This window comes from Pseudophryne corroboree, assembly GCF_028390025.1.
Source record: "Pseudophryne corroboree isolate aPseCor3 chromosome 3 unlocalized genomic scaffold, aPseCor3.hap2 SUPER_3_unloc_17, whole genome shotgun sequence".
NCBI lineage: Eukaryota > Metazoa > Chordata > Amphibia > Anura > Myobatrachidae > Pseudophryne > Pseudophryne corroboree.
In genome coordinates this window covers 2,094,355-2,109,930 of record NW_026967505.1, presented here as the reverse complement: position 1 = coordinate 2,109,930, position 15,576 = coordinate 2,094,355, and the positions used below count along the sequence as shown (strand labels likewise).

General features: G+C 47.5%; 1 protein-coding gene across 2 annotated transcripts in view; it reads left to right on the top strand.

Moving 5' to 3' along the window:
• The first annotated feature begins 331 nt into the window (after positions 1–331).
• LOC134983533 (zinc finger protein 585A-like) overlaps positions 332–15,576 on the top strand; it is a 308,632-nt gene continuing 293,387 nt past the window's right edge. For both annotated transcript variants that reach the window (XM_063949191.1, XM_063949190.1), the window contains exons 1-4: positions 332–412; positions 2,005–2,149; positions 8,455–8,533; positions 8,651–8,748. In XM_063949191.1, the coding sequence (XP_063805261.1) occupies positions 8,503–8,533; positions 8,651–8,748 (129 nt within the window). In that variant the 5' untranslated portion in view covers positions 332–412; positions 2,005–2,149; positions 8,455–8,502. The remainder of the gene's footprint in view (positions 413–2,004; positions 2,150–8,454; positions 8,534–8,650; positions 8,749–15,576) is intronic.

Sequence of the window (15,576 nt, the reverse complement as noted above, 5' to 3'; positions counted from 1 at the left end):
AATAATAATAATAATAATATCATTACCTGCTGCCAGACACAGCAATGGCTGCTCTCTGCTCCTGCTGCCTTGTGGGATTGATAGAAGGAAGGCGGGGCTCAGACCAGGGGAAAATGGCCGCCGCTCCTGACGTCACTACACGGCCAGGGAACCTATTGCTGCAGCCGGACTGGTCTACAAGAAAATGGCCGCCGGCCTCCTGCACTGAGGACTTTTATGGTTTTAGTATTTACTGGGGTCGGAGCTGCGGGCGGGGTGTAGGAGGGGAGGGGCCAGTAACAAGGAAGCTGCCTTTGCCAATCATGCCCTACTTCCTGCCTGTGCGGTCCACCTTACTCCGGAAAATGCGTTCCACATGCAGGAAGTGAGTTTTCATCGACTGCAGCAGCCTCACAGTGTCCGTGGAGATCAGGTAATGGCGTCTTACTATACAGGGGGAGCAGCCTGTGGTGTCCTGTTATTATTATTATTGTTATACAGGAGGAGCAGCCTTTGGTGTCCTGTTATTATTATTATTATTATTATTATTATTATACAGGGGGAGCAGCCTGTGGTGTCCTGTTATTATAATTTTTTACAGAGGGTGCGGCATGTGGTGTCCTGTTTTTATTATTATACAGTGGGAGTGGCATTTGGTGTCCTGTTATTATTATACAGGGGGAGCGACTTGTAGTGTCCTATTATATTTTTTCTGGTGGAGCAGCCTATTGTGTGATTTTATTATTAATATAAAGGGAGAGCAGAATGGGGTGTGCTGTTATTAGTGTTATACAGAGTGAGCAGGTTTTTGTGTACAGTTATTATTATACAGGGACAGCATCTTGTGCTGTCCTGGTATTATTATTATACATTGGGAGTGATGGTCTACAATACAGGAGGAATGGTCTGAGGTGTCCTGCTTTTACATACATCTGTTATTATCTTTATACTGGGGTGCAGCCTTTAGTGTAGTTATTATTATTACTACAGGTTGAGTATCCCATATCCAAATATTCGGAAATACAGACTTTTTTGAGTGAGAGTGAGATAGTGAAACCTTTGTTTTTTGATGGCTCAATGTACACAAACTTTGTTCAATGCACAAAGTTATAAAACAATATTGGCTAAAATGACCTTCAGGCTGTGTGTATAAGGTGTATATGTAACATAAATGCATTCTGTGCTTAGACTTGGGTCCCATCACCATGATATCTCATTATAGTATGCAATTATTCCAAAATACGGAATAATCCGATGTCCAAAATACCTCTGGTCCCAAGCATTTTGGATAAGGGATACTGTGGGGATTGAAAATATTGCTCAAAATCTAGGATGTATTAGAGCAGAGACCGTAATATCCCTGGCATGTGTAACAGATGATAATTGGAGCAGTATGAAGAGAATGTATATCACACTCCTGGGAGTGTCACTATGACATCACTTATATCTACAGTAATAATACAGGGACATGACTGGGGAGGTGAGGGGATCTGGGAGTATCACAGTGACATCACTTAATCTATAGTAATAATACAGGGACATGACTGGGGAGGTGAGGGCATCTGGGAATATCACAGTGACATCACATATCTATAATAATACAGGGACATGACTGGGGAGGTGAGGGAATCTAGGAGCATCATAGTGACATCACTTATCTCTATAGTAATAATACAGATGCATGACTGGGGAGGTGAGGGGATCTGAAAGCGTCACATTTACATCACTTATATCTATAGTAATAATACAGGTATATGACTGGGAAGGTGATGGGATCTGGGACCATCACAGTGACATCACTTATAGCTAAAGCTATAGTTATAGTACAGGTACATGACTGGGGAGGTGAAGGGATCTGGGAGTGTTACTATGACATCACTTATATCTATAGTTATAATACAGAGCTATCACTGGGGAGGTGAGGGGATCTGTGAGCATCAGTAGTAATAATACAGGGACGTGACTGGGGAAGTGAGGGGATCTGGGAGTATTTGCAGCGATATTGATGTCTCCCCCATTTCGCAGGGTTACACAGTAATGAAGAAGATCTCTGGTGAGTGTGAGATACCCAGCAGCCATCATCGTGTGTCAGGCGGACTAAGCAGGACCCACAGCCCCATCACAGATCCTGGAACTCACCAACAAGATCATTCAGCTGCTGACAGGAGAGGTGGCTGCTGGGAATGGGACATTATACAGTAACACCAGGGGATGTGTCTGGGTGATGACTGGAGAGGTGACTGCTGGGAATGGTACATTATACAGTAACACCAGGGGATGTGTCTGGGTGATGACTGGAGAGGTGACTGCTGGGAATGGGACATTATACAGTAACAACGGGGGACGTGTCTGGGTGATGACTGGAGAGATGAGTGCTGGGAATGGGGTATTATACAGTAACACCAGGGGAAGTGTCTGGGTGATGACTGGAGAGGTGACTGCTGGGAATGGGGCATTATACAGTAACACCAGGGGACGTGTCTGGGCGATGACTGGAGAGGTGACTGCTGGGAATGGGACATTATACAGTAACACCAGGGGACGTGTCTGGGTGATGACTGGAGAGGTGACTGCTGGTAATGGGACGTTATACAGTAACACCAGGGGACGTGTCTGGGTGATGACTGGAGATGTGACTACTGGGTATTGGACATTATACAGTAACACTAGGGGATGTGTCTGGGTGATGACTGGAGAGGTGACTGCTGTGAATGGGACATTATACAGTACCACCAGGGGACGTGTCTGGGGGATGACTGGAGAGGTGACTTCTGGGAATGGGGCATTATACAGTAACAACGGGGGACGTGTGTGGGTGATGACTGGAGAGGTGACTGCTGGGAATGGGGCATTATACAGTAACACCAGGGGACGTGTCTGGGTGATGACTGGAGAGGTGACTGCTGTGAATGGGACATTATACAGTACCACCAGGGGACGTGTCTGGGGGATGACTGGAGAGGTGACTTCTGGGAATGGGACATTATACAGTAACAACGGGGGACGTGTGTGGGTGATGACTGGAGAGGTGACTGCTGGGAATGGGGCATTATACAGTAACACCAGGGGACGTGTCTGGGTGATGACTGGAGAGGTGACTGCTGGGAATGGGACATTATACAGTAACACCAGGGGATGTGTCTGGGTGATGACTGGAGAGGTGACTGCTGAGAATGGGACATTATACAGTAACACCAGGGGACGTGTCTGGGTGATGGCTGGAGAGGTGACTTCTGGGAATGGGGCATTATACAGTAACAACGGGGGACGTGTGTGGGTGATGACTGGAGAGGTGACTGCTGGGAATGGGGCATTATACAGTAACACCAGGGGACGTGTCTGGGTGATGACTGGAGAGGTGACTGCTGTGAATGGGACATTATACAGTACCACCAGGGGACGTGTCTGGGGGATGACTGGAGAGGTGACTTCTGGGAATGGGACATTATACAGTAACAACGGGGGACGTGTGTGGGTGATGACTGGAGAGGTGACTGCTGGGAATGGGGCATTATACAGTAACACCAGGGGACGTGTCTGGGTGATGACTGGAGAGGTGACTGCTGGGAATGGGACATTATACAGTAACACCAGGGGATGTGTCTGGGTGATGACTGGAGAGGTGACTGCTGAGAATGGGACATTATACAGTAACACCAGGGGACGTGTCTGGGTGATGGCTGGAGAGGTGACTTCTGGGAATGGGGCATTATACAGTAACACCAGGGGACGTGTCTGGGTGATGACTGTAGAGGTGACTGCTGGGAATGGGACATTATACAGTAACACCGGGGGATGTGTCTGGTGATGACTGGAGAGGTGACTGCTGAGAATGGGACATTATACAGTAACACCAGGGGACGTGTGTGGGTGATGACTGGAGAGGTGACTGCTGGGAATGGGACATTATACAGTAACACCGGGGGATGTGTCTGGTGATGACTGGAGAGGTGACTGCTGAGAATGGGACATTATACAGTAACACCAGGGGATGTGTCTGGGTGATGACTGGAGAGGTGACTGCTGGGAATGGGACATTATACAGTAACACCGGGGGATGTGTCTGGTGATGACTGGAGAGGTGACTGCTGAGAATGGGACATTATACAGTAACACCAGGGGACGTGTGTGGGTGATGGCTGGAGAGGTGACTGCTGGGAATGGGGCATTATACAGTAACACCAGGGGACGTGTCTCGTGGTGACTGGAGAGGTGACTGCTTGGAATGGGGCATTAAACAGTAACACCAGGGGATGTGTCTGGTGATAACTGGAGAGGTGACTGCTGGGAAAGGGAAATTATACAGTAACAACAGGGGACGTGTCTGGGTGATGACTAGAGAGGTGACTGCTGGGAATGGGGCATTATACAGTAACACCAGGGGACGTGTCTGGGTGATGACTGGAGAGGTGACTGCTGGTAATGGGACGTTATACAGTAACACCAGGGGATGTGTCTGGGTGATGACTGGAGAGGTGACTGCTGGGAATGGGACATTATACAGTAACACCAGGGGACGTGTGTGGGTGATGGCTGGAGAGGTGACTGCTGGGAATGGGACATTATACAGTAACATCAGGGGATGTGTCTGGGTGATGACTGGAGAGGTGACTGCTGGGAATGCGGCATTATACAGTAACACCGGGGGATGTGTCTGGGTGATGACTGCTGGGAATGGGGCATTATACAGTAACACCGGGGGACGTGTCTGGGTGATGACTGGAGAGGTGACTGCTGGGAATGGGACATTATACAGTAACACCAGGGGATGTGTCTGGGTGATGACTAGAGAGGTGACTGCTGGGAATGGGGCATTATACAGTAACACCAGGGAATGTGACTGGGTGATGACTGGAGAGGTGACTGCTGGGAATGGGACATTATACAGTAACACCAGGGGATGTGTTTGGGTGATGACTGGAGAGGTGACTGCTGGGAATGGGGCATTATACAGTAACACCAGGGGATGTGTCTGGGTGATGACTGGAGAGGTGACTGCTGGGAATGGGACATTATACAGTAACACCAGGGGATGTGTCTGGGTGATGACTGGAGAGGTGACTGCTGGGAATGGGGCATTATACAGTAACACCAGGGAATGTGTCTGGGTGATGACTGGAGAGGTGACTGCTGGGAATGGGACATTATACAGTAACACCAGGGGATGTGTCTGGGTGATGACTGGAGAGGTGACTGCTGGGAATGGGGCATTATACAGTAACACCGGGGGATGTGTCTGGGTGATGACTGGAGATGTGACTGCTGGGAATGGGACATTATACAGTAACACCAGGGGATGTGTCTGGGTGATGACTGGAGAGGTGACTGCTGGGAATGGGACATTATACAGTAACACCAGGGGATGTGTCTGGGTGATGACTGGAGAGGTGACTGTTGGGAATGGGACATTATACAGTAACACCAGGGGATGTGTCTGGGTGATGACTGGAGAGGTGACTGCTGGGAATGGGACATTATACAGTAACACCAGGGGATGTGTCTGGGGGATGACTGGAGAGGTGACTGCTGGGAATGGGGCATTATACAGTAACACCAGGGAATGTGTCTGGGTGATGACTGGAGAGGTGACTGCTGGGAATGGGACATTATACAGTAACACCAGGGGATGTGTCTGGGTGATGACTGGAGAGGTGACTGCTGGGAATGGGGCATTATACAGTAACACCAGGGAATGTGTCTGGGTGATAACTGGAGAGGTGACTGCTGGGAATGGGGCATTATACAGTAACACCAGGGGATGTGTCTGGATGATGACTGGAGAGGTGACTGCTGGGAATGGGACATTATACAGTAACACCAGGGGACGTGTCTGGGTGATGACTGGAGATGTGACTACTGGGTATTGGACATTATACAGTAACACTAGGGGATGTGTCTGGGTGATGACTGGAGAGGTGACTGCTGTGAATGGGACATTATACAGTACCACCAGGGGACGTGTCTGGGGGATGACTGGAGAGGTGACTGCTGGGAATGGGACATTATACAGTAACAACGGGGGACGTGTGTGGGTGATGACTGGAGAGGTGACTGCTGGGAATGGGGCATTATACAGTAACACCAGGGGACGTGTCTGGGTGATGACTGGAGAGGTGACTGCTGGGAATGGGACATTATACAGTAACACCAGGGGATGTGTCTGGGTGATGACTGGAGAGGTGACTGCTGAGAATGGGATATTATACAGTAACACCAGGGGACGTGTCTGGGTGATGGCTGGAGAGGTGACTTCTGGGAATGGGGCATTATACAGTAACACCAGGGGACGTGTCTGGGTGATGACTGTAGAGGTGACTGCTGGGAATGGGACATTATACAGTAACACCGGGGGATGTGTCTGGTGATGACTGGAGAGGTGACTGCTGAGAATGGGACATTATACAGTAACACCAGGGGACGTGTGTGGGTGATGACTGGAGAGGTGACTGCTGGGAATGGGACATTATACAGTAACACCAGGGGATGTGTCTGGTGATGACTGGAGAGGTGACTGCTGAGAATGGGACATTATACAGTAACACCAGGGGATGTGTCTGGGTGATGACTGGAGAGGTGACTGCTGGGAATGGGACATTATACAGTAACACCGGGGGATGTGTCTGGTGATGACTGGAGAGGTGACTGCTGAGAATGGGACATTATACAGTAACACCAGGGGACGTGTGTGGGTGATGGCTGGAGAGGTGACTGCTGGGAATGGGGCATTATACAGTAACACCAGGGGACGTGTCTCGTGGTGACTGGAGAGGTGACTGCTTGGAATGGGGCATTAAACAGTAACACCAGGGGATGTGTCTGGTGATAACTGGAGAGGTGACTGCTGGGAAAGGGAAATTATACAGTAACAACAGGGGACGTGTCTGGGTGATGACTAGAGAGGTGACTGCTGGGAATGGGGCATTATACAGTAACACCAGGGGACGTGTCTGGGTGATGACTGGAGAGGTGACTGCTGGTAATGGGACGTTATACAGTAACACCAGGGGATGTGTCTGGGTGATGACTGGATAGGTGACTGCTGGGAATGGGACATTATACAGTAACACCAGGGGACGTGTGTGGGTGATGGCTGGAGAGGTGACTGCTGGGAATGGGACATTATACAGTAACATCAGGGGATGTGTCTGGGTGATGACTGGAGAGGTGACTGCTGGGAATGCGGCATTATACAGTAACACCAGGGGATGTGTCTGGGTGATGACTGGAGAGATGACTGCTGGGAATGGGGCATTATACAGTAACACCGGGGGACGTGTCTGGGTGATGACTGGAGAGGTGACTGCTGGGAATGGGACATTATACAGTAACACCAGGGGATGTGTCTGGGTGATGACTAGAGAGGTGACTGCTGGGAATGGGGCATTATACAGTAACACCAGGGGATGTGTCTGGGTGATGACTGGAGAGGTGACTGCTGGGAATGGGACATTATACAGTAACACCAGGGGATGTGTCTGGGTGATGACTGGAGAGGTGACTGCTGGGAATGGGGCATTATACAGTAACACCAGGGAATGTGTCTGGGTGATGACTGGAGAGGTGACTGCTGGGAATGGGACATTATACAGTAACACCAGGGGATGTGTCTGGGTGATGACTGGAGAGGTGACTGCTGGGAATGGGGCATTATACAGTAACACCGGGGGATGTGTCTGGGTGATGACTGGAGATGTGACTGCTGGGAATGGGACATTATACAGTAACACCAGGGGATGTGTCTGGGTGATGACTGGAGAGGTGACTGCTGGGAATGGGACATTATACAGTAACACCAGGGGATGTGTCTGGGTGATGACTGGAGAGGTGACTGTTGGGAATGGGACATTATACAGTAACACCAGGGGATGTGTCTGGGTGATGACTGGAGAGGTGACTGCTGGGAATGGGACATTATACAGTAACACCAGGGGATGTGTCTGGGGGATGACTGGAGAGGTGACTGCTGGGAATGGGGCATTATACAGTAACACCAGGGAATGTGTCTGGGTGATGACTGGAGAGGTGACTGCTGGGAATGGGGCATTATACAGTAACACCAGGGGATGTGTCTGGATGATGACTGGAGAGGTGACTGCTGGGAATGGGGCATTATACAGTAACACCAGGGGATGTGTCTGGGTGGTGACTGGAGAGGTGACTGCTGGGAATGGGGCATTATACAGTAACACCAGGGATGTGTCTGGGTGATGACTGGAGAGGTGACTGCTGAGAATGGGACATTATACAGTAACACCAGGGGATGTGTCTGGGTGATGACTGGAGAGGTGACTGCTGGGAATGGGACATTATACAGTAACACCAGGGGACGTGTCTGGGTGATGACGGGAGAGGTGACTGCTGGGAATGGGGCATTATACAGTAACACCAGGGGATGTGTCTGGGTGATGACTGTATCACTGTGTGTGTCAGGTGTCTATAAGGTGTCAGGATGTCACTGTCTATGTCTCCATGTAGGAGGGGGAGTATATAGAGGAACACAGGGGTCTGTACAAGGACGTGATAATGGAGAATCACCGGCCCCTCACATCACTGGGTAAGAGGAGATTGTCATGTATTGTACAGGGGAGAGCAGGTATGGGGGCCCTATATACACACATCACCTGATAATCACATATATATACTGTACTCAGTCACTGTGTGTCTCCTACAGATGGTCCCAGTAACAGAGATACCCCAGAGAGATGTCCCCGTCCTCTGTATTCCCAGGATTGTACAGAGGAGAATCACAAGACCGCACAGGACGATCAGGTAGGTGGGATTTAGGGTCTCACCCATATACCAAAGTTACTGTCCCTCTGATCTGTAAAGAAGCTGTGTGTGTATTATGCACTGATGTTATACTTTCTCCTGCAGGGTCCACAGGTTATCCATCGTATAACTTTGGGACATGAGGTAGCGACAGCTGATTGGCACCAACGATCAAAGCCTTTGGCCTTCTAGAATGCAATGGGCCTATATCCTATTCTATCTCCTATATCCCCGCTTCCTGGCTCAGGCAAATCAGTTTTTTGTTTGGTGCGGCAGGAGCCGGACCATGGTCAGAGGGCTTCTGTTTTTTTATTTTTAGAGTCTTACTCTTTTTTGAGTGATTCGTACCTTAGAAAGAGTCACTTCAACAATTCCCGCCGGGTCGCAAAAACGCTTACCCATGAGTACAGTGCTGTTATGGCGGGCGTCTGTGTAGGATGTACTAGCAAGTGCAGCAGACGTTACCAGGCTGTCTCCGGAGCACAGGGAAAAGGTAAGGCATCGGTTCTGTTAAGCAGGAAACACGAGACACAGCCGCACTGTTTTGGGAGGAGACTACCAAACAGTCTCTGATGCGGCTGCCACCCTGGGTGCACCAGCGCTAGGCCTCAGGTATTATAGGCTCCAGGAGTAGTATGAGGCCGGGATCCCTGGGGTTGATGTCAGCAGTGGGGAGTAAGACGCTCCCCCGGTTCATGACCAGTTTCCTCTGAGTTTCCCACCATGAATTGATTTCCCGCTTCCGTCTGAGACGCTGTGTATCTAAAGGACCCAGTTGCAGCTTAGGCGGCTGTGTGACTTGTGCGTCGGTGTTCATTTGGGCGTCTGTATTCACTGTAGGTCACTAATAGCGTCTAGATCCACTCAGCGTTCACTAACGTATTTATCGATCCTGGAAGCGGGGTGAAGTTTCCCTGTATCCCACTTTCCTGAGCCAGGTGATACAGCACTGAGTCTCTGTCTACCTTTGAGTACGAATATTTGGATACTGTAAGTGCTTGATGCATATGAGTCTGTAAACTATTGCTGCTGTTTCTTTCGCTGTGCGAGAATACGTTTAAAGTCCTATATAAGGTAATGCAGTAATGTTTCTCCTATATACTTGAAATGTATCTGTAGTTGAATATGTGCTCATATTGCTTACTATACCGAAGTATAACCTGTGACTGATTGCTTGTATGATTGCTGACTTTACTATAATTCTGTCAGTTTTCTGTGTATTTCAATCCTCAATGCTGGTGCAAAGCAGGGAGGGATCAGATTGTATGTCACTTTAATAAGTTTTAAAGTGATTTCAGTCACAAATTGTGTAGATAACACTGTACAGGTGTGTGATTTGTTTATCATGTCTAAAAGAGGCAAGTGTGAGGAGGATACACTCTCCACAGCAGCACCAACACTAATTTCATGTTTGTCTTGTAAAGCTGGGTTAACCAGGATTTGGTTCAAAATGGATTATGTGCAAATTGTTTTAGCTCTCACCAAAGCTTCTTAAATAATCCAAGGCAGGCACAGGTTGAAATGGAACCCCCATGTGCTACGTTTGCACAGTCATTACCCAGTATAGCTGAGAGGATAATGCCATCTCCCATACCAGGGTTAGGTTATCCTATTAACCCTTACATGCAACATTCCACCTGGGGTTTATCATATCAGTACAGGTATTTGCAGCCTTTCAACAAAAACAGACTGAAAGGCTGATGGAAAGTAAATCACATAGACATGAAACAACATCTTCACAGTCTACACATGTTTCAGATGGAGATACTTCGGAGTATGAGAACTCATCGCACTCCGGGTCTACATACAGAGATGAGGATAAAGGTCTCAGCTCAGTGGACAAACCTGAGCTAATTAGTGCTATGAAGGCCTTTCTATCCTTAGAAGAAGCAGCAGAGCCTTTGTTAAAATTCAAGGCACCTGTGTTTAAACGTCCCAAAACAGGACTGAATTTCCTGGGTCAGAGCAGCGGACGGAAATTATGCAAGAGGCTTGGGTAACACCCAGTAAGAAGTTTAGAATTCCAAAGAAAAGGAATTCCCATTATCCTCTTCCAGGTGGGGACTGTTTAAAAAGAGAGGTGGCTCCCAAAGTTGATACACGTCGTTCAACTGGTGCGAAAATCTACATTACCTCTGCCTTCAACATCATTAAATGATGTCATGGATAGGAAAATAGATGGGGTTTTTTAAAACCATTTTCTTCCTGTCTGAGGCAGTCATAAGACCAGCCATGGCTTCAGCCTGGATGGCAAAAGCAGTGGTGGCCTGGGCTGATGCATTGGAGGACGATCTCTCATTGGCATCTAGAGAGCAAAAATCCCATATTGCACATATTAAACAGGCGGCTATGTTTATGGAAGAAGCAGCCTTGGACATGGGTACTATTGTCTCTCAAGCATCAGCAGTAGCAGCTCGCAGAGCGGTCTGGCTACGTACATGGGAAGCTGTCTCAGAGTCCAAGGAGGTTCTAGAGTCTTTGCCTTTTACTGGAGATATTCTTTTTGGTAAAGAATTAAACATTATTTTGTAGTCAGAGGCAGACTCCAAGAAAGTGAAGTTTCCTTCCACACACAAATCCAAACCTAGGTTTCCAGCTTTTCAGGCCTTTTGGACTCAAGGAAAAGGAAAGGGTTATGGCAAACAGTCCCAATCTGACAAGTCTGGGAAAACTAAAAAGCGTTGGGCTACCAGAGTCAGAAGATAAGCCATCAGCCTGATGGTGTGGTCCTCCACCTGGGGGGACCCCAGGGTGGGAGGCCGACTTCTTCATTTTGCACATGTCTGGCAACAGTCCGACACAGATGCCTGGGAGCAAGAAGCGGTATCTCACGGTTATGCGTTTGCTTTCAAGAAACACCCTCCACAAAGGTTCTTTTGTACCAGCCCATCTTCATTGGAAACGAAGACCAGGGCTATTTCAGGAGTTGCTTCAGTCAGGAGTGATAATTCCAGTTCCCCTGCACAACGAGGACAAGGTTTTTATTTCAACCTGTTTCTAGTTCAGAAACAGAAAATTGAGATTGACCATACTCAATCTCAAGATGCTGAACAAGTACATTTGGGTGCTTCGGTTTCATATGGAAACTTTACGTTCCATTATTTTGGCCATGGAGCTGAAAGATTTGATGGTATCTCTAGATATCCAGGATGATTACCTGCATGTTCCTATAGCACTGTCCTATCAGTGCTATCTCAGGTTTGCTATCCTTCAGCAATATTTTCAGTTTCAGGCCCTACCATTTGGACTGGACACAGCTCCCAGAGTATTCAGCAAAATTATGGTGGTAATGGCGGCTTATCTCCGTCGACAAGGGATAAGGAGTTTTCCATACCTCTACGACCTATTAATCCTGGCACAATCTGAGGAATTGCTTCAGTGTCATCTGCAACAGACTATAGCTTGTTGAGAGAGACACGGTTGGCTCATAAATTGGGAAAAGTCGTCCCTGGTTCCGTCACAGCGAATGACTCACTTGGGGGCTGTGTTGGATTCGGGTCTTCAGAGAATAATTTTACCTCTGAACAAAACGTACAAAATTCAGTAAAGGATTCAGGAGCTACTACACAGTCAAAGGGTATCCACTCACGCAGCAATGCGTGTGATGGGTTTGATGGTGTTGACATTCGACATGGTGAAGTATGCTCAGTTCCATTCGAGGCCTCTACAGCATCTGATCCTTTCCAAATGGAATGGTTTTCATCAGACAATAAAAACTCAGACTATGGTCCTTGCTCTGGAATTAATGAGGTCATTAGCCTGGTGGCTACAGACAACCCATCTGGACAAAGGGAGACCCTTTTGGATATCATATTGGGAAATTCTGACAACAGATGCCTGTCTTCAGGGTTGGGGAGCAGTGTCAGAAGTTGCTTCCAAGGGCAGTGGACCAAGAAAGACAGTTGCCTGACAATAAATATATTGGAACTTCGGGCCATTTATATGGCACTCATTCAGGCAAAGGACATTCTTCAAGGGAAACCAGTTGAAATTCGCTCGGACAGTGCAACAATAGTAGCATACCTCAATCATCAAGGAGGAAGTCGTAGCCAAAAAGCAGTGAAGGATGTAAGCCGCACGTTAAGGTGGGCAGAACTTCATCATCCAGCCTTGTCCGCAGTGTTTTTTCCGGGAGTCCTAAATTGGAAGCAGATTTTCTCAGTCGACACGCCATTCATGCAAACGAATGGCCCTTACACCCCGAGGTGTTCCAGATTCTGGTAGACAAGTGGATGTTACCGGAGATAGATCTCATGGCATCCCATCAGAAGAATAAAGTTCACGCGTACGGTTCAAGAACAAAGAATCCCAGGACGACCTTTGTGGATGTCAGTGAAATGGGAATTTTGTCTGGCCTATGTGTTTCCACCAATCGCCCTGTTACCTAGGGTGATGCGATAGGCAAAACAGGGAAAGGGCACCATGATACTAATAGCTCCGGCTTGGCCCAGAAGACATTGGTACACAGATCTGCAGAGGATGTCGATGGATGCTCCATTTCTACTCCCTCAACGTCCAAATCTGTTGTCTCAGGGTCTTTTTTTTCACAAACATGTGAATCGACAGTCTTTGATGGCGTGGCTCTTGAGACTTCCATTATGAAAGCAAGAGGATTCTCACAACTGCTAATTCAAACAATGCTTAAAGCAAGGAAACCATCCTCAGCTCGCATTTATCACCGAATATGGCAAGCTTATATTCAGTGGTGCAGTGACCGGAAATTTTACCCTTGGTCTTTCAGAGTTTCCAGAGTCTTAACATTCCTTCAGGCAGAAATGGACAAAGGCTTCCTTGAAAGTGCAGGGGTCAGCATTGACTGTATGGTTCCAAAAGAAAATTGCTAACCTACAGGATGTTTGCACTTTCTTCCAGGAAACGCTTCACATCCAACCTCCCTGCAGTGCCTTGAGATATAAGTTTAGTCCTAAAGGCACTTCAAGTTGCTCCATTTGAACCACTAAAGCAGGTGAATCTTAAATGGTTGACAGCTAAAGATCTCTTTCTACTGGTTGTTGCTTCAGCTAGAAGAGTGTCAGATACGGGCATTATTATGTCGTCCTCCATTTCTGATTTTTCATCCAGATAAGCGGTTCTTAGAACCAAATCTTGTTATCTTGCTATGGTGGTGTCTAAATTCCACCTTAACAAAGAAATTGTTGTCCCGGCCTTCCAAGGGACGGACTTTTCTGCGGAAGATGCATCATTGGACATAGTTCGTGCCTTAAGGATCTACGTGGATCATATCAGTGCCATCAGAAATACAGACACTCTTTGTTCTGTACAGATTTTAGAAGAGAGGATGGCCTGCTGACAAGCAGACACTGGCGAGGTGGCTTCGGATGACTATTTCAGAAGCATACTCTCAAGCTGAACTCCCTATTCCCTCTAATATCTCTGCTCACTCTATTTGTAAGGTAGGCCCGTCATGGACAACACAACGTGGTGCTTCACCTAAACAGATATGTAAGGCAGCCACATGGTCTTCCATTAACACATTCATTAGACATTATGCCTTTGATAACGCAGAACGCTGAATTCAGGCAATAGATTCTCCTGTCCAATCAGGAGCGTCCCACCCACTAAATTTGCTTTGGGACATCCCAATGTTATCATGTGGATAACCCGTGGACCCTGCAGGAGAAACAATAGTTATGGTAGACTTACCGTTGATAACTCTATTTCTCCTTAGTCCACAGTATCCACAGGGATCCCACCCTGACGCTCCTGATTTGAGGATCCTTTCACCTACTAACATCTTCCATCTTGTACGGAAGGGTGTGCATGTGTGTTCTTCTCGCCTGATTAGGGCTCTTTGTGATGCTTCTACCTTGAGCTTTGGAAAACAACCGAATTACCTGAGCCATGAGGCGGGGATTTAGGGGACTGGCCTGTTGCATTCTGGGAGGCCGAAAGCTTTTGATCGTTGGTGCCAATCCGCTGACGCTACCTCATATCCAAATGTATATCCTGTGGATACTGTGGACTTAGGAGAAATAGAGTTATCAACGGTAAGTCTACCATAACAATTTTTCACCTCAGTTTAAACTGACTGTATGCAAATATCATTATAGTGGGTTTTTTTGTGTTTTAGGTAGAACGTCTGTCTGATATTAAAATAGAAGCAGAAGAAGAGACGTATGTGACTGATATAAAGGTAGAAGATATAGAGGGAGAAGAAGAGACGTATGTGACTGATATGAAGGCAGAAGATATAGAGGGAGAAGAAGAGACGTATGTGACTGATATAAAGGCAGAAGATATAGAAGATGAAGAAGAGACGTATGTGACTGATATAAAGGCAGAAGATTTAGAGGGAGAAGAAGAGACGTATGTGACTGATATGAAGGCAGAAGATATAGAGGGAGAAGAAGAGACGTATGTGACTGATATGAAGGCAGAAGATATAGGAGGAGAAGAAGAGACGTATCTGAAGGGTGATCAGCAGTGTAAGGAGGGGGAAATCCCTACAGATATCAGCACAGGTGAGTAATAAACACTTATTACAGAAAAGAGTCACATATTCTCCTTTCTCAGTCACTACAGCAATCTCTTATCCTACACCCTCCTCTGTCAGTACACACTAATGGGGGAAATGTATCTGCCCTATTATACTCCTGCTCTCCCCTCACATCATGTCACTGTGTGTTACCAGCCCAGAGATCTGACCAGTCTCCTCCCCACACTCTCTGGTGTATCTCATACATCAGGAGCCATCAGCCCCTATTATACTCCTGCTCTCCCCCTCACATCATGTCACTGTGTGTTACCAGCCCAGAGATCTGACCAGTCTCCTCCCCACACTCTGGTGTATCTCATACATCAGGAGCC